The sequence below is a fragment of the Quercus lobata genome, chromosome 8 (assembly GCF_001633185.2).
Source record: "Quercus lobata isolate SW786 chromosome 8, ValleyOak3.0 Primary Assembly, whole genome shotgun sequence".
NCBI classification, from domain to species: domain Eukaryota; kingdom Viridiplantae; phylum Streptophyta; class Magnoliopsida; order Fagales; family Fagaceae; genus Quercus; species Quercus lobata.
In genome coordinates, this window is record NC_044911.1 from 62255370 (window position 1) to 62282576 (window position 27207).

A 27207-nucleotide genomic window follows, 5' to 3' on the forward strand; every position below is an offset into this window, starting at 1 on the left:
TTCTATGGAAACTTAAGAACCTAAGCTAGGGTTAGGGGTGAGTCCCCAATGTTGTAAGTTGTCCACTATTCAATCCAAGCATGTTTTTCACGTTTTGATTATTGAAACCGATTGTTCTCGTTTAGAATTGTTTTATTAGATTGATATTTGATTTCTATTTCTTTTATAAGTCTATTCTTGAATTTTCTTATTGTTAGAATAGGGTCTTATAATCTCTTTAGTAAAACGTGATAATTTTGTTAGATATTACTTTTGCCATAGTATTGCCTTTAGGGTATGTGATGTTCTTAAGTTTTTCTAGCAAAGTTATTATTTTCTAGACTAAAATTTTGGAACAATTGATGAATATAATCAATCAAAGAGAGTTTTATTAATAAAGCTTATTTCTAAATCTTCCAATCGAATAGTTTGTGTTTACTTACCCGATTGTGTACTAAATTGGATTAGTAGTAAATGCTTAACAATATTGGTGGACAAACCCTAACGCCCTAGTGATATTAATTTATTGAATTTTGCTAAACTCTATTTTTCCTAAGTTTCAATCATATTTTTCTATATATTATTGGTGCTTTTGACAAGTTCTTATTTTCCTTTTCTTGGTGAAACGACAACCTTAACTACACTACAATTTTCATTACAAAATTGGACATCAACTCTGCATATTAATACTATAGCAGAGAGGCGGGAAAGTCTAACTAACCAACTAATAAACTGCCAAACTATAAGGATCAATAAAAGATTGACATCTGTCACCTAAAACTGTAACTAAGCAACTATAAAATACAGCTTATACGACAAATAGTTTTACATATACAATCATAAAACGATTAGTAGTTCCAGTTGTATTATATACTTTCACTGCTTGTCTTTAACAAAAGAAACTATCATGAATTGATTTCTCGATAGGATCAAATATTTCCATGAGTGTTTCTAAAAAAATTATATCCATGAGCTTTCTTTTTCACTGCTGATGTACGCAGTGACGTAGCTCATCAATTTTATTTTTTTGGGTTGGACAATGACCATCTTCTTAATTAACAGCAAGACTGTAAAAGGGTAGCTCGAGACAAATAAAAGAGGTCGCTGTCTTGAACCATGACAACCTACCTAATTCTTAGAAGGGATTTATTATTGTGTGGGTATTTATTAATAAATTATTTTATAAAATATTTTATAAAAAAAAAAACAAAAAAATAATCAACTGCTTTGACAATTTCTTTTAATTTTTCATAAAAATTTCCTTAAAATAGATGATTAATGTATGCCAACCCTACTTAGAATAATAAAATTGTGGTGGTCCGTTGTAGTCCTATAATATTATATTTTTTATGAAATTATTAATAACATAATATTTTTTATACACCAATAACACTTGTGGGGGCCAATTAATTAGGAATTACTGTTAAGACATTGTTAACTGGGCCTATGGCCCGATCCGAGGACGTTAGACCATCCGAGGTAGTCTAGATAAGATCATAAGGAGAACAGAATGAAGAGCGAAGTAGAGATGATATGAGATAGGTCAAACAAGTGTCCGAGGACAAAAGCCCTTTCGGCAACATATGTCCGAGGTCGATCTGAGTGCCACATCATCACAGACTTACTTCGGAGTTACATCATCACTAAGGGTTAGACGTCAAACAAAGGATAAGAAAGGAGAAGGGCAACAAATATCTTCAAAAAGATGCTACCTCTGCATTAAATGACTCCCAACCAACTCTCTGGCCACATTAATGTGGAAGTGACGCCTGAACAGTGACTAAGCAGCCTTACAGCTACTAGTTGATGGTTTTAGGAAGTGCTAGATGGGACAAGAACGTGTTCTTCGAATCTAACCTATATGTGTGTGGTAGGGACAGCACCAAGGCTGGAATATATAACATGAAAAGATGTCCCAAAGAAAGGGGAGCATAAAAAAAAACAAGTAAAAGACTGGAACTCTTGTACAATTGGATTATTCAACAAAACCATATGATACGTACTATTGGGACTATTCCGAGGATAGATTTTCTAATCTGAATTACGTCTTACAGTCCGAAACCACTAAATCTAATCGTTTTTCTTCTGGGATAGATCTAGTTCTTCCATCCACTCTCTACAAATTTATTGTTGGGTCTCTTGGGTTTGAGCCCAATCCTGTTTTGGGACCAATCCAATTTTAGTCCCTACAACACTAATATTCATTTCAATAATTATGAAAAAGATTTTAAAAAAATTTATGTGAACAAGAATGCAAATACGAATTTGGCTAGAGTGAGAAATGAGAAAGATTACCTCTAATGGGAGCCAGCACTGATTGTACGGAAAAGAATGACTGGAATGCCAATCTCATTGCCAACATCAATAGGAAAGCTCAAGATTCCATCTGCTATGATGCAAGTCACCGACTGTCCAGTAGCTGAATTTAATTGACTAGAACACAGCATTTCTCTAAATATTGGCTTAGTTACCAATTCTAAGGAATCAAACAATTCCATGAAATGGTCACCAGCTCGTGGGTGATCAACTAGAAGGCCATCTGGGATGGTCTTGAATTGGAATCCAGGAAAGCATGCAAAACAATGTAGAATATTGGTGTGAAGGACAAGGCGATTGTGGTTGTGATCGGTGTTGAGAAAGGTGATGTTGAGGCCAGCAAGTGAAAGAAGCTGAGCTAGATTGAGCATGGAGTTTGCATGTCCTTGTGCTGGAAGTGGAAAGATGAGAACATGTGGAGCTTTTGATTTTGGTTCCATGTGAGCTCGATCTATGGTGCTAATTGCTAAGACGCCAGATCTACTTGGTATCATCTCTTTTCTCGCATATTTGGGATCTGTTTGGATTAAGCTTATTTTTTCTGAAACTAAAAACTGAAAACTGAAAACTGAAAACACTGTAGCAAAATAATTTTTAAATGTGTGAATAGTGTCGTGGGACTCATGAACAGTGTGTGAACAGTACATGAACAATGCGTGAACAGTGTTTTTTGTCCCCTGCACAGTAAAATCATGTGATATTACTGTTCACGCGCAAGGAAAAAAAAAAGTTTGAAAACGCAAAACGTAAACGCCACATTCAGTTGAATCTAAACGGGTACTTGATTTTGCTCTCTCTCAACTCTTAATATCTGCATTTTTTACTGTATCTTACTTTGTTTTATGGGATGGTGGTAAAGATAGTAATTTCAATTGAGTTAGTGTGGTCATGTGAGTGTGTCATGAGTGATGAGTGGTTCTGTGACTGTGTCCATCAATGGGTGTGAGGTGGTATGTTTTTCACAGGTAGATGCAATGTTGTTTCTTCTCGTTGTGGTTAATAATGTTTTCTTCAGGTGCCTTGTTTTCTTCTTTGTTTGTGTCCTGCGCCACTTCTTGTAAGGTAAGTCTTTGACTTTTCAAACTTACTCCCTTTATTCACCTACAGGTAGTTGTAGATTTCCTCTATCCCCACTTGCTGAGCTTCTAGGCCAAGAGCTTCACTCTTTACTTAAGATAAGTGCTAACACGCCACTTTGTTTTGTAACAGCATGCAATATTACTTCACTTGCTTTAAGAATTTCACTTCTTCCCATGGTAAACTTTCAGGAACTTTTTTTTTTTCCCACAATACTTGTGATGGCTATTTGCTTTAGGTGTGGGACCCTATTCTCCTTCAATGGCATTCAACCACTTTGTCTTCTTAGCGATACATCTTTCATATTTTCTTCTATTTTTTGTTATTCGCTTCAAGAGCTATGAATATTTGCTTTGATCCACATTTGTTGAAACCCAAGGGCGGTGAGATGATGGTGGTGAAATGGAGGGCTGGAGGAGATCTTTGTTGGTGGAAAGCATAAATTTGCAGAGCTCAGCACCGTCCACTGTTCAAAATGTGGATTTAGGTGGGACGAAGTGCCATCGCTAAAGGAAGAGGAAACCCGTCGACAAAGAGTAGAGTTGTTCCATCGATGATGTTAGTGGAGGTTTGCGATAGATTGCCGCCCATGGCCGTTGGACCATCTATACCAATTTTGGCTAAACAATGTTGTTGACGAAGAGGCAGGAACCTTCTTCACTAAGGAGTGAGGATTTTGTTGTAAGAGATTGTTCCCAAATGTGGTGACAAGATGTTGAATCTGTTCTTTGTGCAAGCTCGATAAAGTTGGATGCGACGCTCACCTCGGTGAGTTAATTTTTTTTTTTTTTTTTGGTTGATCTCTCGGATGTACTTGGCGACATGATGAATGAATAGTGTCGTTGATTGTGTAGGTTGGCTCTTCCTTAGGAGATCACAAAATTTCTGCGAGGTTCTAACCCATAAGGTTGAGTCATTGTAATTGAGGCTGAATTTCATATTGAAATTGACTCTCCATTGATTCTTATAGTTGCAAAACATGAAGGTCAATTTGTAGTGCGGTTGTGCTTGATCTTGAGTTGGCCATCTAGTTGGAAGTAAATTGTTCCCATTGTTTATTGTAAACTCGAATGAGCGAATTGGGTCCATATGAGGAGATGATGATGAAAGGACAAATTGGGGATGATTCAATATTTTAGTAGCTTTATTGTTGGCCAATTTGGTGAGATCATGTTTGCCAAGATTAATTTCGATGAAGTCGTAGCCATGAGCAATATTATTAGTTGTCTTGGGATAGCTTATTTGAGATAGGATGGAGTTAAGATATCACTGGGCGATGTAGTATAAGGGTGTGATGCAGCTGCTACATTGGTTGGCAGCACCCTGTATTGCATTCTTACAATGAACGCAAGTGAGAATGAGAGTTACTGAGTGGTAGTCGCTTCTTGATTCAACAAGCTTGAAATGAAAGTGTAGGAATAAAACTTGGATGTCTAGTGTAGAGGTGCATGGTGGTTGAGTAAGCCTTTAGCCCCCGGTAATGCCGATGAATGAGTTATCAGGTTGTTTGCATAACCACTTAATCATTGTGAAATACTAGGTGTTAGTATCATTGAGAGTAAGCCATGTGTTCCAGGGCTTTGTGACTAGAAATTGTTGGCGAAGTTGAGATTGATGATTCCATAGAGTGTTTTAATTACAGTGCTATCCATCCATGATAACCCTTGCATCTTGGGCCTTGATAGGGCAAATTAGACCATGATGGCATGAGATGATGTCTTGTAAAATAGCCGTTGTGTATGTTAAAATGATGAATGACCCAACTTGTATGCGAGTAGGAGATTCCTCTTTGCTGGGTGGCTATAAAAGATGTTCAATAAAACATCATTGTATTGAGATGCTTTCGCTTGTGGTGATGTTGCAGCTCCATTTGTTTGAGAATGAAGTCGTAATTTTTTTTTTTTGGGAAAATCAAATTTGTTGTGGCAAGCCAAAGCTCGTTACCACTCTTTCTTGTCATGCCAATAGGAGTTGTTGAGTGTAATGCTTCTCCATTCTACATAGAATAAATGTACTCTGGCAGACTATGTCATCGTTGAACGGGAACTTGCAATTTATTTGGTAAGTCACATATCTTCTTCATTTCCTTTTCTTGGTTTCATATAATAGTATATTGAGTTTGTGAGAGTGCCCTTTTTTAGGATACTCAGGCCCAAGGATCTCGGGCCTAAATAAAAGAGAGGGATTTGGTGGACCGGGCCTTGACTCACCGCAGCTAACGAGCTGTTTAAGAATCAAGTAGGTGCAGAGAGTACTCCTGACAAAAATGACAAACAAGGATATCGTAGAATGCCAAAAATGTTAACAACTTAAATTCAAAAGAAAGACAGGATTAGCAAAACGATAAAGAAAAGGTGCTGTGGGATCCTGGGAGTTATGAAGCAGTATTTCATTAACAAATTATCTGTTTGATTACAGAAAGCTCACTAGGACGTGATACAAGGTCCAATCAAGCTCAAAAATTGCAGTCTTGAATGGCTATTTCAGCCTTCAAAACTTACAAAGTTTGATTCCCGTTGGATCCGAGTATGTGCAATAGTGGCCTTTACAGGATATCGGGAAAAAAGTATTTCGTTCTTTCCTTAGTATTTTCTTTCTGGGTGGATTTTTCTGATGGTTCTTTCTAGAGAGTTTCTTCTTTTTTGTGCTTCTTTCCTTTTTTTCTCGCTGCCTTCTTCACAACCCGTCCCCTCCTTTTATAATGGAGTTTTTCTGGGTGTCCCGGGTTCCACTGTTTTGTTCTTTTGCAAACAGAGCATGTTCTGTCTCTGTCGCCTCGGTAAGTCCCTTTGCCTTTTTCTCTCACTCTTTCCTTCTCTTGGTTCTGATTCCTTCGAAAGCTTCTGGTTGGCCATCCTCTTTGGGACGTACTGAGGTATGCCCTTCTCGGTATCCACATTTCTGGCGTATTCCTTTCTTTCCTATTTGGGCAGAATCCTGTTCTGCCATTTTTGAAAGTCATTCGTTGCCATTCTTTCTTCCCTGTCCTGGTTTCCCGAGGCCCTTTTGCTGTCTGTGCCATGAAAGGTCGCTCGCGTTTCTTGTTTTTTTCTTTTCCTGTCTTCTTTCTACCGATCTGTCCCAGTCTTCCTTTTTTATTTGTGCTTGAAGGGATTTGAGGATCCTTGTTTCTTTATATATATTTTTTGCCGTGGTCTTTTTTGGGATGTTTCTTCTTTTTCTGGGCTGCAGGATCCTCTGGGCCTTCCTTTTATCCCCATGGATCATCCGTGCCTATTATTTTGGGCTTAGCCTGAGATTCTTCCTTTTGGGCTTGACTTGCTCTTCCATTTTTTCTTGGGCTTATTTTTATTATGACCCCTTTTAGACCTCAATAGAGTTCATCATAATATGGTTTCTTGTAGGATGACTTTGGCTTAGGCAATTGTGATGCCATCGTTAGGACTTTCATCCACGAGGCTGATCTCATTACCAATACATTATTTTTTGAGGTTGAAGCTGTTGCGGATAGCAACATAGAACTACAATAGATGGAACCATGGCTGCCATTAGTAACTTTGAACCATTTTGGTTCATCTCTCACTTGCGGCTTTGAAGTAAAGAAGAGAGTGATTGCAAGCCAAAGTCCTAAAGATGGTGACGTTGGATGGGGACTACAACATTGCTTCAACTTTTTCCTTCACCTCCTCTCTTGCTTTCCTTTTTTTTTTTTTTTAATCCAATTGTCTTGTATTGAGCCCCAAGCTTTGAAATTTCGAACTAGTTGAAGTGTGTAATATGGGCTGCTTCCTTGGAAACATTTTCTCTTATATTTCACCATTGTAGACAGCCCACTTATGTATAGAGCAACTCTTGTCTAGTTATATTGGTGCCACTTTGAGTTTGTACTATCATGGTTAGTAGGCACAATTTGTATTTTATACAAAGAAACACATATACAATGTCTCAACATGTAATTTGAATTTTGGAATAAAAATAATGATTTGTACCTCAAGGATGTGAATAGTTTGTATTTTGTATCTTGAGAATGAGTTTCTACCTTTCTTCAATAAGCTATGAGCATGTTTTTGTTGCGAAAACAACTCTTGTATGGTTGTGACCATTTGAATATGTTGAGAAAAGCTTGCTTGGAAGGGTTAAGTGCACCTTGCGATGAAATAGCATAATTTCGATAGATTATATGCACTTAGTCTCTTGAGAATAAGTTGTGGTTGATTGGATAATTTGTGAATATGGCTTTGCCTTTGCAAGGGAAAGTCAATAGACATGTTGCTTGGTTGTCATGTCTTTGCGAACAGGCTTTGACTAAGTACACGTCTCGTTATCTGTGCACCATTTTTCAGTGCTCTATTAATGGGCAGATTTGGTTTCACATACAGTAGCTCATAAATATTGAAGCTTGGCTTGTTGCTTGGTAGTCGACTTATTCTCGACATGTATTAGGTTGCTATTTCATTAGTTTCAAGAAGCCCCCACATATGGGCTGCGTTTTTGCGCATTGCGGCTTATGATGCATTTGTTCGTCACCATTTCATAGGGCAATCGCGTTCTCACATACAATGCATAAGCTTGCTAATTTCTTGTATCCCCATGTATAGCAAATTACCATGTGGCAATGAGATAGTGATTTGTTGTGTCGATTTTCCCATAATTTTTTAGGGATGATTATGTCCACCATGCTTGAATTATAAGATGTTGTGTTGGCTTCAACACCGCTTCATAAGGCCTGCTTTTATGAAAATGTTGGCTTTCCCTACCTTGTTGAAAGTGTTGCACCATCGCAAGTAGGGGTCTTTCCATGTATAAATAATATGACATCTCACTAGCTTCCTAATCATTCGGTAGGACTTACCTTTGAGTATGTTTTGACTTTCCTACCTTGTTGAGGGCTAGTTATGCCCTCGTAAGTAAGGGTATTGCCATAGTAAAACTTCCCATTGGCTTTTCCAAACCATTTGATAGGACTTACCATTGAGAAAATATGTGATTGGCTTTCCCTACCTTATTGAGAGTATTTTCACCCTTGCATGTAAAGACTTTGCCAAAAGAGTAATTTGTTGGCTTTCTTGCCACTTCGTAAGGTTTTTTTATTAGGAGAAAGCATTGGCTTTCCCTACCTTATTGAAGGAATTGCACCTTCACATGTAGGGGTGTTAAGGACATATTGTGTGTAATTGGCTAATCCTTTGACAAAACGCACTTTACTTGTAATTGGGTAGATCTAGGATGTGTTTAATACTTCAAGAAACATGTTGTTCAAGTCTAGTATTAAAACCATGAAGATTAGACCAAGAAACGAGTGAAGAAAAGCTGTTCATTAAAGCTGGACAGATAGCTCGACACCTGCGGACAGATAGCTTGACAGCTGCTCGACATCTTTCGACAGCTGCGAACAGATAGCTTGACGCCTCTCGATAGCTGGTGGATTGATCAAGAAAGCTTCTGTCTCCTCGACAACTCCTCGATAGCTGTATCTATCGAGGTTTAAAGCTCGACACCTTCTCGACACTTGCTATCTATCGAGGTTACGGAAATTAGAATTTTCAGATCTGATTTTTGAGCTAGGCTTTTGTATTTGTATAGGGTTTCTTTTCTCACAACCTTAGACCTATATAAAGCTTATTTTAGAGGCCGTCACATAAGAGAATAATAAGGAGAACATATGCAAAAGGTGACCGAAACCTTATTCTCTCTGAAAGAAGCTACTGGGTCTTTTGCGTCTTAGGGTTTTGTAACCAAGTGCTTCTTGATCTTCATTGTTGATGAAGTGAAGAACTTTGCAGCCAACATTCTTCTTCCTTAAGTTGGTGAGTGAGTCACGTACTGAGATTCGTGCAAAGGAGTTAGTCACGTACTAGGATTCGTGCATCAAAAGGGCGGCGTTCATATATTGAAGAGTTCAAAGGTTCTGAAGCGGTAGAAGGTTTCTGCTGTGAGTTCATCTACGGGGATTGTAGAGTTTAGGGACAAAGGTTTTGTACTAGATCTGAAACTTCTCTTTACTATAGTGAATTGCTTTTTGGGAAGGTTTCCCCCCAAGTTTTTTACTATGAAACTATTTGGTTTCATTGGTTTTCTTGGGTCATCATATCTTGTCTTATTTATTTTTCCACTGCATGATATTGACATGATATTGATGTTTGTTTGTTTTAACAAGTTTTGTTCATAATAAATCTAATTAACAACTTGAGTTTAAAACTTGTTAATTCTATCAACCGGAGTCTAAATTTCCCAACAATACCATGCTTGGGTAATACGATAGTTCGTTGGCTTTCTAACATTTTATAGGGCTTGCCTCCAAAAATTGGCATAAGGGAGATGTATTGTTGTTGCTTATGAGTGAGATGTCAAAGCGACAAATAAGATGCTTCTTGATGAGTTTGGTTATGACCATTGCCGTTGCTTTTATTGAGTGAAATTGCTTCCATCCACTTAGTGAATTACTTAGTGGGGCAAAAACTTGAATGCACTAATTCAAGGGTGGATGGATAAGTCCAATGAGATCAAGCCCCCAAGTATAAAAGGTTATGAGGCGCTCATGTCTTGAATGCTTATAAGGTGTGTGCATACAAGCTTGGAGTGCATTTGGAAGTGCGGCGAATTTTAGTGAATTTGGTAATGTCAAACCAATGGTATGCCATCGCAAAGAGTTATTTGGTGGCATTTCTTCCTCCCTTAGTATTCTCAATACTACTCGAAGATAAGTTCTGAAAATTGGGGTCCTTCCATTTGCTATATAAAGGGCAGAACATGATTTTTCTTTGCTGAAGATATGTTGTGCCGTAGACAAAGACTCCATGCTTTTCTAACTTGGCTTCTAATTTTGAAAGGATGATTGACTAAGCATCGGAGATATCGATATAGGATTGCTTCATTCCCAGCACAACAAATTTTTTTTTTTTTTTTTGGCGCTTTGGTTAGCCACTTTGTTGAAGATATATGTATATGATATCGCAAATAGTGGCTCCATACTTTGATTGCTTGACTTCTTACTTTGAGATAATGATGGGCTAAGCATTAGAGACGTCGGTGTAGGGTTGTGGCATCTCTAGCACAACAATTTCTATCATTAGCCTTTATGCTGCTTATTCTAAGTTTCCACATTGTACTAAGATTCCACTCGAAAATCTTTGGAATGGATTTTCAGCAACTAGCTTGCGATTTTTGAACTGTTTGACATCAATGTTTAGAGCGAGCTCTAGCAAAGCATTTTTTAAAGGTGCGCACGAACTCTCCTTATTAGTTGGCTTGGCCACGGATTTCAATTGCAAGAATTGAGTGACAAGAACAATTTTCTTGATGATGGCACCGTTTGAACTTCCCTCTTGATGTATAATCTCAAATTCAAGAAGGATTAAGGCGTTGTCATGGCTTAGAATGCATGTGCTTATCATGACTCGAGATATATGAACATGCTATGGCTAGGCATGTGCGAATCGACCATGATTTTGGATGTGTGAGCTTTTCATTGCTTAGAATGCATGCACTTGTCATGACTCGGGATATATGAACATGCTATGGCTAGGCATGCGCAGATCGACCATGATTTTGGATGTGTGAGGTTTTTCATGGCTTAGAATGCATGCACTTGTCACGACTTGAGATATATGAACATGCTATGGCTTAGCGTGCACGAATCGACCATGATTTTGGATGTGTGAGCTTGTCATGGCTTAGAGTGCATGAACGTGTCATGGCTTCGATGAGAGGAAATTGAGTTTGGCTTTCCTTCTTTGTTGGATGTTCCGAGAAGGTTTTCGCTTTGTCCCCTAGTGTAGTTATGATTTATATTAGTAAACGATAGTCATGGCTAAGCATTAGCACAAACAACTTGTAGAAAATATTTTGATAAAAAAAAAAACTTGAAGGATTGAAATGGTTCAAGCGATATATATAAAAGATGAATTAGTAAAGAGAAAGTTTGACAGTCTTAGCTTAAGCGTGCTTTGACGATAGCATATCGCTCGTATGACTTCAAGACTTGGCGTATGGAACATCGCTACCTCATGGCTTAGTATATAAAATATCTAGCGACTTATGGTGGGCCATTTAGATATAGCCTTTAGCTATTTGGTGAAGACTTAATTTAGTGGTGATGCCAAAAAAGAAAAAAAAAAACAGCTATGAAGGGTTGCACACAACAACAATTATTGTTGTGCCAAAATGAGTTAATCACCTGTGGTAGCCCCAATATGCTCGGCGCTGACTCAGCAACAATACAACTTGATGTATGGTATGTCGCTACCTCAAGGCTTGGTGTATAGAATGTCTAGCGCCAAAAAATAGTTATGGCCCTTAGCTATTTGGTGAAGACTTCATTTAGCGGTGACTCAAAAAAATATTCAGCTGCGAAGGGTCACACACAATGTCCACTATTCTCGTCCCAAAATGAGTTAATCATCTGCGACGGCCTCCATATGCTTTAGCACTAACCCCGGCAATAATACAAACTCAACAATAAAATATGCTGAGGAGATGTTGACAATGAGCTTTTAGCGTTGTCGTTGGGGCTTCTTGGGTTGGAATTGATGTTTAGAACTTCGATTTGTTGATTATTAGTTGCAGCCTTCCTTCCCTTTGCGGTTAGACTTGCGGCTCACCATTTTTGCATTTTCAAGCTACAACAAAAATATTCATGAATCTTATATAAAGCAAGAGATGTGGGATAATTCCTATATAAGAATGATAGCTAAAAAATAATATAGATGAGTGGAAGAAATTTTTTCCCTTGAATAAGAAAGTTGGTTCTCCCTCCATCCTTCACTTCTTGAATGGCTTCTGGAGGTTGTAGCGATTTCCTCACATGATTTGGAGACCTCCAGCGGCTCAAAGAGCTAAGGATAGAACTTTTTTCAGCCTGACTTCACCATGCTCTTCTTCCGTGGCAAAGCATCATACGATTTCTCTTGGAATGACAAGTTGCTGTGAGAAACATTCTCTTTTTACTGGTTTTGCATCTTCGAATACATGACTTCTCTTGTTTCAGTTGCTTGCCTCCCCAGTGGAGTCGCCAAAATGTCGGGAATGTTTTTGCGACAAGGGCCGAAAATACGAAAACGGCCCAAATCTCCCCTTGGGCTCTTTAGAAGTGTTTATTTGTGGAGAATCAAGCCCAAAATTCACAATGTACAGAACAAAGGCTAATGGTGCTTTGACAAGAGAGAATCAAAATGCTAATAACAAAAGTGCAAAAAACGTATAAAGACATAACATGTTTGAAACTTCGACCTATAATCACCGAGAAGAGGAAATTGAGAGAGGTAGTGAGGAAAAGAGGGAAGGTTCCCCTGTACCCATATTTCCACCCCTAAGGTTCTGAATTGTGAGAATGTTTCTTGGCTCAATGGGTTTTGGCTCTCAAGTTTCAGCTCTATGAGGGAAACATGATTCAACAGGTCTGAAACTTTGACCCACAGTCACCGAAAAGAGGAAATTGAGGGAGGTCATGAGGAAGAGAGAGAAGGTTCCCCTGTACCCATATTTCCACCCCCAAACTTCGAAATTGTGAGATTGTTGACTGGTTAAATGTGTTTTTGCTCTAAAGTTTTAGGTATATGAGTAGAACGTGGTTAGTCCATTTTGTATCTGATTGGGGCCTTTTGTACTAAACTTGGGGTGCTCTAAGTGATTGTTTTTGGTCAATAGAAGAGGCTTTGAACCTTAAGGTATGAATCAAAGAAGTTATAGTCAGATTTGATTTAATTGGGTAAGAGGGATGCCTTACTTTTTGCATAATTTGGGAAATAAAGTAGCCTAAATTCATGGGCTGATGTTTCCTAGACATGGCAGGTTCTTGGAGATTGCATTTGGTTGTTGCAGCAAACCAAGCCAGCCACTTAGGGTTAGCTTTGTGTTTTAGGCAAAAAAATGGTATAACAGAAAAGTTGGGCCACAGTCACCCAAAGCATAAAAGTTGTTTTGGGATGGAAATTTTGGATACAAGACCTCCTCCATGAGCTTGAGGTGCTACTAGTGTCCCTTACCCACTTGGTAGCACGCATGAACTGGGTTCATGCAAAAGGTCCAAAAAGAACCGACCCATACCCTCCAAACAACACTTACTCAATTTCCACCAATAAGTCGCATGGGCTTGGGTCATGCTTAAAAGAATAAAATAAAACATAATACATGAATTGAGCCCACAAGGAAGTTGGGCTTGGTTGAATCGGGCTAGTAAAAACAATGTATCGCGAAAGTGGATATCAACAGTGGGTGATTATTAATAAATGAAAAAATGATGTTAGTGGCAGACCGATATGACAACTATAAAGAATTGGTCAAATTAATAATTTGTAAAAATATTGTAAAATAATTTGTTCTTATAACATTACTCCCCTACCATATTATAGTTATAGAGTTGAGAAACAATTTGTAGTCTAATTTTTTTTTTTTTCATATTATTATCGTTGTATTATTGTATAAGTAGATTTCACATTCAGGAATTTATGGGCATGTTTGGTACATGTGTTTAAATACACATTTTCAGTTTTTAAATAACATTACACGTATTTCTACACATTTTTTCACCTACACATATTTTCAAAAAATACAAACAATATTACTAGAACAATATTATCAAACATACCCTATATATAACTCTTACATAAGCTATATTTATATTTTTTTGTTCAACTACTCCAAATGTGGCGGTCCTGAGTCCACGTGGATCATTTCAACTCTTCAAAAGGAAGAAAGTCTTATAAAAAAAAAAAAAAAATGCTTGGGCAGAACTTTTATGAGGTATTAAAAAATAATAAATAGTGGGTCTAGTTGGTTTAATGAAATAAGGACGACTCAATAGGAGGTGCTATAAATAGGAAGCCTGAATTATATGGTCCTCCAACTATGGGTTAAAGCTAATTTGATCCCACATGTATTATGGTTCTCCAACTGTGGTTAAAGCTAATTTGATCCCTCATGTATTAATTGTTTGAATTTAGTCTTTTTTAGCACCCAAAAAAAAAAAAAAAATAGTCTTTTAAATATTAATTGTGCCAAATTAAATGCTTCAGCTTTCAAAATAAAGACAATTTCATCTTTAGAACCCATCTTCAATTCTTCATATAAACCTTAATAACATAATGTCACATGCCCTTGCATAAGAGCATTTAGCATCTGGTCTCTTTTAAAAAATAAAAAATAAATTAAAAAAAAACCTACTTTAACACCCAAAATATTTAGTTTTTCTACTTTAACGTACGATTTCACAATTAATTTACCCTATCACTCCATCTTCTTCTTTTTATTTTTTATTTTTTTATTTAACTCATTAAAATAATATAAAACAATTAAGAGAGAAAATTTCAAGAGGAGAGAGAGAAATGAATAAAAAAAAATAAGCAATTGCTAGTTGCTGCATAGTGCTAATGCTCATTCCATCAGGTCTATGAGCTATGGCTAATTCCGTGGTTTTAGACCCAAATCCCTGATGCAGTTGCAGCTTGCACTTTCCACTTTTCAAATTCTAGCCTGCTTACTTTTTATAAATACTACCCTCCCCTTAGCACACCTTTTTCTTTTTTCTTTTTTCCTTAACCCAGATCTCTCTTAATTTCTCTCTTTCTCCCTCTTTAATCTCAGTTATCAATGGGTTAGGCAATGGGCGGGTGGGGTTTCTATTCTTGTTCTTAGATGGGGAACGACGAGTTGTTTGTTATTTTAATTTCTGGTTTTTTTTTTTTAATCAATGTTTTTAAAATTAAGAAATAAATAATAAAATAAAAATTAAATATTAAATTAAGGGCAGGTTAACGACAAGAATGGATGAAATGTTAACGGATGACTAAATTGAGGAGGATTGAAACTAAGAGGACTGAAAATGACAGGATGCAAACTTAGAAGACTAAAATGATAAGTGGTGAAATTTAGACGGTAGGTTTTGCATTTAGACCTAAATTTTTTTTATAAAAAGACTAACTTATCCTTTACATGGATTCATTAGTGACACCATTTTTATGATACATTAATTACAATAAACTAGGTAATTAAATATGAAAAAGAAAAAACATTGTCACAACATTTATTACCATAAAAATTTGAATAGTATCATCTTTCTTAATTTGCAATTACAAGGGAAAACCACCTGGTACTAGAATTCTAAACAATAACAACTCGAGAAATGATAGTACATACTATTTGGTTGTAGTGATGCTCATTAACCATATATCCTTAATCAAATGGTCCAAATTACAATAAGAAAGCCCACCATTAGTCACACTTTCTTTGGCCAACCTAGCCTTCTCAACAGTTGATTTCATGAAAATCTCCATCCTCTCCTCCATTAGATAATTCACCATTTTTTCTACTATAACTCTATCACACACATCCTTCATGTCCATTCCCAACTTCCAGACCTCACTCACAAACCTACTATTTACTTGTTGATCAGCAAAGTAAGGCCAACAAATCATGGGTACCCCAGCCACTATGCTCTCTAAGGTAGAGTTCCATCCACTATGAGTCAAAAACCCACCTACGGCCTTGTGGGCCAAAACCTCCTCTTGTGGGACCCAACCCACCGTATACCCTCGATCCTTTGTCCCTTCAACAAGTTCATGTGGAATTTGACCTTCGCCATCTTTTTGGGTCACCAAGTCAGGCCTTATAGCCCATAAAAAGCGTTTCTTGCTATTAACCAAACCATACCAAAACTCCATGAGTTCTTCCTTTGTCATGACTGTAATGCTTCCAAAGCTTACATAGATTACAGATTTCAAAGGTTGAACATCGAGCCACATCATGCAACTTTTGTCCACTTCGAAGAGGCTATTTGGAGACCAATGTTGCAACAATGTCGTTTTGGATTCAAGTTTAGATTTAAGAATTGCATGGAGGGGTCCAATAGTGTAAGTTTTGGGACATTTTGTGCGTATGTAAGAGAGTACAGGTCCTTCTAAATCTTCAAATGTGTTCAGTATAAGCACATGGGCTCGAGGGGATTGCCTAGTCATATTTTTAACATATTGGAGATTCGGGTCTATTAGGTTGCTTGCTCGGCAAAAACTAGGTAAGTCTCGAATTCGAAGGAAATTTTCCATGCCTGGCACGCTTCTTATTAAGCAATCCATGTCTTCATTTTCTAGAGTGATTACCATACTTCTCATTAGTAAGAAATTTGACATAAATGTTTCTTTGTTGAGAAACAAATCAAATGTTAGTAACAAATTTCACTAATATTTATAAATCATAAAAAAGTAATAAAACTATCATAGAATTATTTATACTTTCAAACTGAGATAATTATAGCTATGTTAAAATAAATAAATAAATAAACATATATATATATATATATATATATATATAATTGTTTTGTGCAAACAAGTGATCATCTATGATAGCGACAACAACAAGAAATGAAGGAATGACAACTTAAAAGAAAGATATTGAATATACTATGAAACTCGAAGATCAACAATGGAGTTTATAGAGAGTTTGTGAAGAAAGATAGTATTTTATTAGATTGATAAGATTACAATGCTATTGATAATAGCTTAGAAGTACAATCTTATCTTAGTTTTGATAGGCATTATCACATCTATTTTGGGTTTATTCCCACACTCACACATAAATATGACAGTTTGCAAGTTTTCTCTAAAATATACTTGTGGGGCCAGGGAACTTATGATCCGGCCTACGCTCTACTAGGGCCTAGGGCCCGTGCCGAGAAGGGTATTTGCCGAGGACGAATAGGGAAAGGCCAAAATGCCGGGGGCACAGCCGAGGATGACCCTGTCCTCGGCACTCCAAGACTTCAAAGGGAAGAGCAACATCTCGTTGAAGGCTGCCCCCAAAAAGCCCCCTGAAGAAGAGGCGAGTAGAATGAGACCCACGTGAAGGTACGGTGCAAAACTGGTTCAAGGTAAATATGTCCCCTCCACATTAAATGCACCCGCCAACGTCCTAACCATATTAATGAGAAAAGACGCCTGAACAGGGTGACTTCGATCATCGCAACTAACAAAAAGTAAGGGGAGGCAGCTGATGGGACGGGTGCTGAAGTAGGCACCTGCCTGATTAACAAATGGAGGGCTAAGATCAACCAAGAAGGGCTATATAATGTGAAAGTTGATGCGCCAAAAAAAGGAGGCTAGGAAAAAAGGTCAAGAACCAGAGCCTCCTAGACCGCCTCAAGGAGAAAGACTCTTTGAGCGAACACGGTTTAATTCTGTATAAACACCATGACTAACCACTGTCCGGTGACCAAGGCCTAGTCTTTCAAACCCACACTCTACAAATGATATTGTTTGGGCCTTTTTTACGTGCAAACCCAGTATCATTTTGGGTCGTTACAAATTGAGTCCTTACAATTTAAGATCTAGAGCCTCCCAGACCGTCTCAAGGAGAAAGACTCCTCGAACGAACACGGTTTAATTCTGTATAAACACCATGACTAACCACCGTCCGGTGACCAAGACCTAGTCTTTCAAACCCACGCTCTACAAATGATATTGTTTGGGCCTTTTTTATGTGCAAACCCAGTATCATTTTGGGTCGTTACAAATTGAGTCCTTACAATTGGCGCCGTCTGTGGGAAAGGCTTGTGTGTTGAGACAGTTCCCCCGTCATTTCCAACAGCCGGTTGTAGTGTTCTAGCGTAAAGTTCCACTAGGGGCTACGTTTCTTCACTAGGGGCTGTGCTTCGTAGTGTCAGCAGCACGGATGGTTCTAGGGGCTTAGCCGAGGAGCTAATCCCCCTAAACCAAGGTCCCACGCCATAGCCGAGGGGTTAATTCCCCCAACTACTTAAGAATCAAGTTTTGGACAGAACCAATGTATTGCATGGTCCTCGGACTCAAACTTATGGGGAAATCAACTACTTAAGAATCAAGTTTTGGACAGAACCAAGGTATTGCATGGTCTTCGGACTCAAACCTATGGGGAAACCAACTACTTAAGAATCAAGTTTTGGACAGAACCAAGGTATTGCATGGTCCTGGGACTCAAACCTATGGGGAAACCAACTACTTAAGAATCAAGTTTTGGACAGAACCAATGTATTGCATGGTCCTCGGACTCAAACCTATGGGGAAACCAACTACTTAAGAATCAAGTTTTGGACAGAACCAAGGTATTGCATGGTCCTCGGACTCAAACCTATGGGGAAACCAACTACTTAAGAATCAAGTTTTGGACAGAGCCAAGGTATTGCATGGTCCTCGGACTCAAACCTATGGGGAAACCAATTACTTAAGAATCAAGTTTTGGACAGAATCAAGGTATTGCATGGTCCTCGGACTCAAACCTATGGGAAAACCAACTACTCAAAAATCAAGTTTTGGACAGAACCAAGGTATTACCTGGTCCTCGGACTCAAACCTATGGGGAAACCAACTACTTAAAAATCAAGTTTTGGATAGAACCAAGGTATTGCATGGTCCTCGGACTCAAACCTATGGGGAAACCAACTACTTAAAAATCAAGTTTTGGACAAAACCAAGTTATTGCATGGTCCTCGGACTCAAACCTAAGGGAAAACCAACTACTTAAAAATCAAGTTTTGGATAGAACCAAGGTATTGCCTGGTTCTCGGACTCAAATCTATAAGGAAGCCAACTACTTAAAGGAAATCTGGATACTAAGTTGGACCTAACAATACACGGAACGTCTCGGATGATGCCTACATCCCAATTGAAGGAGGTTCAGACACGAGTTCAAAGCTCTATAGGTGCGGGTAAGCTAACGTTCCGAAACATGATTCTAAATATATCGCATGCACAACCATTCATACATGTTAAGATAATTAGTTCAAAAATCATAAACAATAGTAAGTATCGACGAGGGCAACTAACAAGTAATTAAAAGGAGAGAGGAAGAAAAGAATTTCATATATGTGTTCAACAGGTTCAAACTACCAACAGACTACAAAGTTTTCAAAAAAAAAAGAAAAAACTAGTTAATCATTAAACTAAAAACAAATACGAAGGCTGGCCGGGGTTTCTACTTCTTCAATTCTGTGTCGGCCACATCTTGGGAAGGCAGAACAGGACCAGCTTCAACGCCCTGGAGAACAGTCCCTTCTGGGGAAGATTGAGCAGGTTCGGTGTTGGTACTCTTGGGGACCACGGCGAGGGGAATTGCCTGCAGGGGCTGGGCAAGTATGGCTGGCTCTTCGGCATCAGGGATCTGAGCGCTGACCATAGGCTCAACATCCTCTTTGGGTACCTCGGGATCCATACATTCAGGTGCTTCTATTACATCATGAAGCTCTCCCCCTTTAAGCGACTCGCCAGGAGGGACGCCGACTTGTGCAGCTACCGACTGAGTGACCCCTTCCTCATGTTGATCGCTCACAGCCTCAGAACTGGTGGAGGCGGCCTTACGGATGGTTGTAGGGTAAAATATGCTCTCCACTTTCCACAAATCAGACGAAGCATCCACCTCAGCTCGCTTTAAGGCCTCTTCCCAAACCTGGGAGCAGTATAGTCTGCATACTCCGGGAATTTGGGCTTTAAGGGAGGCTTGGGTTTCAGCTACCCCCGCGTTGTAACCCTCATCCTCAGCCGTTTCCTTAGCAGCTTCAGCCTCGTTTCTAGGAAACTCAGCCTCCCACTCGGCCCTTATGACTTCGTCCCGGGCATACTCCACCACGCCTTTATCATTCTCTGCCAAGATCAGTCTCTTCTTTAAATCACTGATCTGCTCCTTGGCTATTCACAACTGATCCTCGGCTTTGAGTAGACGTTTTGTTTGTTCCTCAGCCTATTTTTGAGCATCATCTAAACCCGTCGAGGCACTATCTCTTTCTCGGATAGCCTCCTTTAAGGCGTCCTTAGCCTTTGCGAGGTCATCCTCGGAAGTTTTGAGAGTCCGTGAGGCATCTAGGCGTTTGGAGCGTTCATTCTCGGCGGCCTTACTCTGCTTGTTAACTTCCTCCTCCATTCTATATGTGGCCTGGAGAGCCTGTCAAGTGAAGGAAATACATTGTGAATGACAAAATAGGGAACAAGAGTTAATAAAGTTTTAGGTTTCAAGAGCCTTACCATTCCTAAGTACCTCTTCGTACTGAGGAAAACCTCCTGCATCCTCATTTTTTTCAACTCATCCATGTCATTGGGAAGCAGCATAGTTCTCCCTAATGTGTCGGCCACATAACCGCCTTCGCCATCTCCAAGGTCCCTCATGGACGCGGTTTCCAGCAGTGGCCCCCCGTGGAGCATTGGGGCGGGAAGCCAAGCGCTTGGCAAGGATTGGGCTTCGATCCCCATTCCCTTGCTTTGGGCGGATTGGGTTTCGGTCTCTTTACCCTTGCTTTGGATCCCAATTTTCAATTGCTTCACACGCGAGGCTTCATCCCTCTCATTGGAAGATTGAGATTTTCCCCCATCCATGACTTCCTTACCCTTGGGACTCCTCTTTCTCTTTGAGTCAGTGGGCCCCGGCTAAGGAGGCAAAGCTAGTTGGGGAGGAGCAGGAAGTTTGGGGTGGGGGGATTGTGGCTGCAACTTTGTGGAGGATGACCTAGTCTGGATGGTCTGGGGCTGAGGTGGTGGAGACGAAGCCCTGGACTGCGGTGTTCCTTGTGCACCCTTCCCCGGTTGACCCTCGAGGCGGTCGAATAAGCTGGTCAGGGGCTTTCTCTTAAGTCCCATCTCGGTTTGGGAAGATGTGCCTACTAATGATAATTCCGCCTCAGACAAGGCCGGGTCACCTATATCACCAGAAGGATTCTCGGATTGGTCGGCTAGGTCAAATACCCCAAATCCCTCCTCGGATCGATCTAACTCACCTTCGTCCTCCGCTGCTTGGTGAGAGGAGGAGAGGTCCACTAGTGGGATGCCCTCTGGGGTAGATGATCCTTCAGAAATTAAAAATCCTGATTCGACCACGGTAATTTTTGGAAGCCGAGGACGGCTGGCGCTGATCACGTGCCTGGGGTCGGCAAATGACTTTTGAAGGGGAGCGTACCCTAAGATTTTGTGAGCGGTTCGGACTTGACCATCTCCATCATTTACGAAAACTGCCACTTGAAGAATAGTCTCCAAGTCCACCCGGTTAACTAGGTGAAAGTGCCAGTAAAAAGCGTGTGGATCTGCAAAAAACACATGCGCATGGTTAGTTACCGAACCACATCAAATTAGAATGGCGCAAAGGGTCAGCTCCCTTCCATTCTCTATACCCCACCTGGTTCTCCTTCTACCGTGGGGCACGGATCGCCATCATGCCATTCACCGAAGACGATAAGGAAATCCTTGTTTAATCCCTTGTTGGAATCAGGGAGGTATTGAATTAGTCGAACCCTCTAGTCTCTCGTCTTCATAAAGTAGGATTTCCCCTTCAAAATTTGGAGATTATAGCACCAATTCACGTCGTGGTGGGTCAATCTTAGCCCCATCTTTTCGTTTAAGGCATCCACACAACCCAGAATCCTAAACATGTTGCCGGTGCACTAGGTGGGGGCTAGTCGGAAGTGCCTGAGGTAACCCTTCGTTACCAGCCCCATGGGGATTCTCATACCCCCCTCTACGAAGGCGAGGACAGGAATTACCACCTCGCCCATTCCCCTCAGATAGTATCACTCCCCCATCTTACAATGCCTCAGACTTACGTTGGGAGGAATCCTGTAATCGGCAATGAACTTTTCCATCGCCTCCTCAGTATCAACTAATTTCCTCAGTTTCAATTTAACCATCTCTACGAGTTACTAAACAAACTCAACCAATGGCGGGAGAAAAAAGGGAACCAGAGAAAAATAAACCCAGAAAAGAAAAAGCACGAGTTAATGGAGGCAGGGAACTTACAGAAAAGAGGAAAGACGTTTCAGACATGCTTTTTGTGCTAGAGATAGACTTGAGTTTGGACGAAAGTTCAGATGAACCCAGGGTATACGCGCTAGAACTCTTATGTGCAAAACTGAAGAGATAAATCCGTTCCAAAAATCATTTATGCTTCTATTGAGAGTAACTGCACGAATTTTCCCGCCCATAAAGGCCAAGGAATCCCCACCGTTAGATCTCCATCATGCCGTAAAACGTGGGAAACACAGAGCCGCCCGCATTTAATGACGCCACGTTTCACCTTCCAAAGTCTCCAGGAACGTGTCTCGGGCAGACGAAAAGTCTCGGGAACCGATAGGTGATAAGGATTGACAGGCATTGACAGATGTCTGATGTCATCAAAACTCTCATATCCGTACGAGGAGCCAAATAGCAGGATTTTGAGGGGCTATTGTGAGGTCAGGGAACTTATGATCCTGCCCACGCTCTACTAGGGCCTAGGGCCCGTGCCGAGAAGGGTATTTGTCGAGGACGAATAGGGAAAGGCTGAAATGCCGGGGGCACAGCCGAGGATGACCCTGTCCTCGGCACTCCAAGACTTCAAAGGGAAGAGCAACATCTCGTTGAAGGCTGCCCCCAAAAAGCCCCCTGAAGAAGAGGCGAGTAGAATGGGACCCACGTGGGGGTACGGTGCAAAACTGGTTCAAGGTAAATACGTCCCCTCCACATTAAATGCACCCGCCAACTTCCTAACCATATTAATGAGAAAAGACGTTTGAACAGGGTGACTTCGATCATCGCAACTAACAAAAAGCAAGGGGAGGCAGCTGATGGGACGGGTACTGAAGTAGGCACCTGCTTGAGCAACAAATGGAAGGCTAAGATCAACCAAGAAGGGCTATCTAATGTAAAAGTTGATGCGTCAAAAAAAGGAGGCTGGGAAAAAAGGCCAAGAACCAGAGCCTCCCAGACCGCCTCAAGGAGAAAGACTCCTCGAGCGAACACGGTTTAATTTTGTATAAACACCATGACTAACCACCGTCTGGTGACCAAGGCCTAGTCTTTCAAACCCACGCTCTACAGATGATATTGTTTAGGTCTTTTTTATGTGCGAACCCAGGATCATTTTGGGTTGTTACAAATTGAGTCCTTACAATTTAAGAACCAGAGCCTCTCAGACCGCCTCAAGGAGAAAGACTCCTCGAGCGAACACGGTTTAATTCTGTATAAACACCATGACTAACCACCATCCGATGACCAAGGCCTAGTCTTTCAAACTCACGCTCTACAAATGATATTGTTTGGGCATTTTTTACGTGCGAACCCAGTATCATTTTGGGTCATTACAAATTGAGTTCTTACAATACTCATTACGTGTATTTTTCTCTTGTAGGAAATTTAAACTAATAAGTTAAACATGCAAACATGAAGCCAAGAGAATGCAAGGGTGAAGATCAATTGAGAAGTGACTTTTGAAGAATTTAGTGAGTCAAAGATATGTGGAAACATAAAAGGAAAGAGAGAAATTTGTTTGAGCCAAAGATGGAAAAAATCCTGGCATGGAAATATTCTAATCATTTTTGGTATTTTGGCCATATCTTTTTACTTTAATATCGGATTGACTTGATTCTTGCGGCCACGGAAAGAGGACTTAGAGATCTAAAACTTTGTAGTTTACCAAAATTTCAGAATCTACTATATGAAAGGCCAAAATCGATCTGGAATTTGACTCACCGTTGAAAAACGAGAATGACATTTTATATTTTCCTTTTTGGGAAGTATGTGTTTTAGGATTTTGAATGTTATAAATATTAAAGGGATACAAGAGCAACCACGATTTTGGCTACTGAGAAATCTTATTTTTCATCAATTTTTAAGAGTTTTTATTTTCTATGGAAGCTTAAGAACCTAAGCTAGGTTTAGGGATGAAGCCCCAATGTTGTAAGTTGTCTACTATTCAATCCAAGCATATTTTTCACGTTTTGATTATTGAAACCAATTGTTCTCTTTTATAATTGTTTTATTAGATTCATATTTGATTTCTAATTCTTTCATAAGTCTATTCTTGAATCTTCTTATTATTAGAATAGAGTTTTATAATCTCTCTACTAAAACGTGGTAATTTTGTTATATATTACTTTTGTCGTAGTATTGCCTTTAACGTATGCAATATTCTCAAGTTTTTCTAGCAAAGTTCTTATTTTCTAGACTAAATTGTTGGAAAAATTGATAAATATAATCAACCAAAGAGAGTTTTATCAATAAAGCTTATTTCTAAATCTTTCAATCAGATAGTTTATGAGTACTTATCCTATTGTGTACTAAATTGGATTGGTAGTAGATGTTTAACAATATTTGTGGACAAATCCTAACACTCTAGTGATTTTAATTATTGAATTTTACCAAACTTTATTTTTCCTAAGTTTCAATCATACTTTTCTATATATTATTGGTGCTTTTGACTTGTTCTTGTTTTTCTTTTCTCGGTAGAATGACAACCTTACCTACACTACAATTTTCGTTACAAAATTGGACCACATCAGCTCTGTATATTAATTGATGCTATAGCAGAGAGGCGGGAAAGTCTAACTAACCAAACTAATAAACTGCCAAACTATAAGGATCGAATAAAAGATTGACATCTGTCACCTAAAACTGTAACTAAGCAACTATAAAATAGAGCTTATACGACAAACAGTTTTACATATACAATGATAAAACGACTTGTAGTTCCAGTTGTATTATATACTTTCTCTGCTTGTCTTTAACAAAAGAAACTATCATGAATTGATTTCTCGATAGGATCAAATATATCTATGAGTTTTCTGGTTATTTTTTTGCATGTTAGTGTTTAAGAATTTCAATATGTATAAAATCAATAACTCATACAAAAAAATTCTAGTTTAGGAAAAAAAAAAAAAGGTTGAGTATTTATAAGTCAAGGAGTTTCATAATCTTTGACATGCAACTGCGCAAGGCTAATTTTATTTTGAAATTTAAAATGATACTATTTTACCAGTCCAATCGTCTGCCTGTTGTGTAAAGGCAGTACTGCTGATGTACACAGTGACGTAGCTCATCAATTTTATTTTATTTATATTTTTTTGGGTTGAACAACGACCATCTCCTTAATTAACAGCAAGACTGTAAACGGGTCCCATGACAACCTAACGAATACTTAGAAAAATAAAAGGTCATATTTTTTTTTTTTGGCTGAAAATAAAAGGTCGTATAATACATTAGTAAATATGTTTAAATATATATTTTTAGTTTTTAAATAATATTAAATATTTTTTTATATATTTTTTATCTGTACATATTTTTAAAAATACCAATAATATTACTGAAGTAAGTTACTAGAAGACCCTTAAAATTGAGGTTGTATGTTGTTGTCCTATAATATTATATTTTTTATGAAATTATTAATAACATAATGTTTTTTATACACCAATAACACTAATATTCATTTCAATAATTATGAAAAAGATTTTACAAAAATTTATGTGAACAAGAATGCAAATACGAATTTGGCCAGAGTGAGAAATGAGAAAGATTACCTCTAATGGGAAGTTCGCCAGCTTCTATCATATCTTGAATACAAAAATAAACCCAGAAGGAGCAAGCACTGATTGTACGGAAATGAATGACTGGAATGCTAATCTCATTGCCAACATCAATAGGAAAGCTCAAGATTCCATCTGCTATGATGCAAGTCACTGACTGTCCAGTAGCTGAATTTAATTGACCAGAACACAGCATTTCTCTAAATATTGGCTTAGTTACCAATTCTAAGGAATCAAACAATTCCATGAAATGGTCACCAGCTCGTGGGTGATCAACTGGAAGGCCATCTGGGATGGTCTTGAATTGGAATCCAGGAAAGCATGCAAAACGGTGTAGAATATTGGTGTGAAGGACAAGGCGATTGTGGTTGTGATCGGTGTTGAGAAAGGTGATGTTGAGGCCAGCAAGTGAAAGAAGCTGAGCTAGATTGAGCATGGAGTATACATGTCCTTGTGCTGGAAGTGGAAAGATGAGAACATGTGGAGCTTTTGATTCTGGTTCCATGTGAGCTCGATCTAGAGTGCTAATTGCTAAGACGCCCGATATACTGGGTATCATCTCTTTTCTCGCTTATTTGATATTGCTCTCTCTCAACTCTAAAATATCTGCATTTTTGGCAGTATCTTAATTTGTTTTTTGGGATGGTGGTAAAGATAGTGATTTCAATTTAGTGCGCGTGGTCATCATGTGAGTGAGTCATGAATGGTTCTGTGACTGTGTGGGTCAGTGGGTGTGAGGTGGTACGTTTTTCACAGGTGGATGTAATATCATTATTAAAGCAACTATATCAGTTAATACAAAAAATTTGCAAATTCAAAAATAAAAATTATTTTTTTATTTTACATATTTATTTTTACAAATATTCGTGTTAATTTGTCCATTGTACACATTTATTCAATAGTATATACAATTTTTTTTTTAATTTTTTATTATTTTCTTCACCCTTCACACTTCTCTTGAAATCCTCTCACACACGACCCAAGCCACCATCATCAAGCACAGTCACTACAGGCCGTGCACCATCATCAGCCACTAATTAAAACCCAGATCATCAAGCTCTCCCTTCACCCACTGATCAAACAAAGAAAGGAGTAGTCATACATTCAAAACAAATAAAGGGTACAAAAGAGTTGTTCGGCTTGTTTTAAATGTCAAGCTCGATAACTTTAAATCGAAAGAGGCACAAGCCCATATTCTAGAGTCTTACTTCTTCAATGGAAAAAAAAATCAGCTTTACTCCTTTAGGATTTTGCCTCTGGCAAACAGCGGCTTCACATCACAGGGATGAGATGAAAAAATGAAAAATCCCTCAAAATCCTCTCTGTTCCTTTCAATGAGAGCACTCCGTACATAAATTAAGTAGGCAAAAAAGAAGAGAGGTACTTTTTTTTTTTTTTTTTCTTTTGGGGGGGGGGAATTGATCTGGGTTTGAGGTTGAAACAACGATTGTTTTTTCTTTTTTTTTTTTTTTTTTGTGTTTTCTGGGTTTTAGGAATTGTCCGGTTCAGAGGAAGAGGGAGAGGGAGAGGGAGAGGGAGAGGGAGATGGAGGGGGAGAAGTCAAATGGAGAAAGAAGAGAGGTGAGAGAAAAAAATAT

General features: G+C 38.8%; 2 protein-coding genes and 1 long non-coding RNA gene across 3 annotated transcripts; 1 reads left to right on the forward strand and 2 right to left on the reverse strand.

The window, feature by feature from the left end:
* The first annotated feature begins 2975 nt into the window (after positions 1-2975).
* LOC115954632 lies at positions 2976-7273 on the forward strand. The gene is made up of 3 exons (XR_004083934.1): positions 2976-4140; positions 4227-5433; positions 6738-7273. It is a non-coding gene; the product is annotated as an uncharacterized LOC115954632 (long non-coding RNA).
* Positions 7274-15324: 8051 nt separating this feature from the next.
* LOC115954629 (7-deoxyloganetic acid glucosyltransferase-like) lies at positions 15325-26260 on the reverse strand. The gene is made up of 2 exons (XM_031072540.1): positions 25604-26260; positions 15325-16411 (listed from the first exon to the last, which is right to left on the reverse strand). Exons 1-2 carry the CDS (start codon positions 26166-26168, stop codon positions 15465-15467), a joined length of 1512 nt encoding a protein of 503 aa, XP_030928400.1. The 5' UTR covers positions 26169-26260; the 3' UTR covers positions 15325-15464.
* LOC115954631 lies at positions 18830-22600 on the reverse strand. Its single transcript, XM_031072542.1, has 2 exons — positions 20313-22600; positions 18830-20232 (listed from the first exon to the last, which is right to left on the reverse strand). The coding sequence occupies exons 1-2, from the start codon at positions 20658-20660 to the stop codon at positions 20032-20034; spliced, it is 549 nt and encodes a 182-aa protein (XP_030928402.1). The 5' UTR covers positions 20661-22600; the 3' UTR covers positions 18830-20031.
* Positions 26261-27207: the final 947 nt, after the last annotated feature.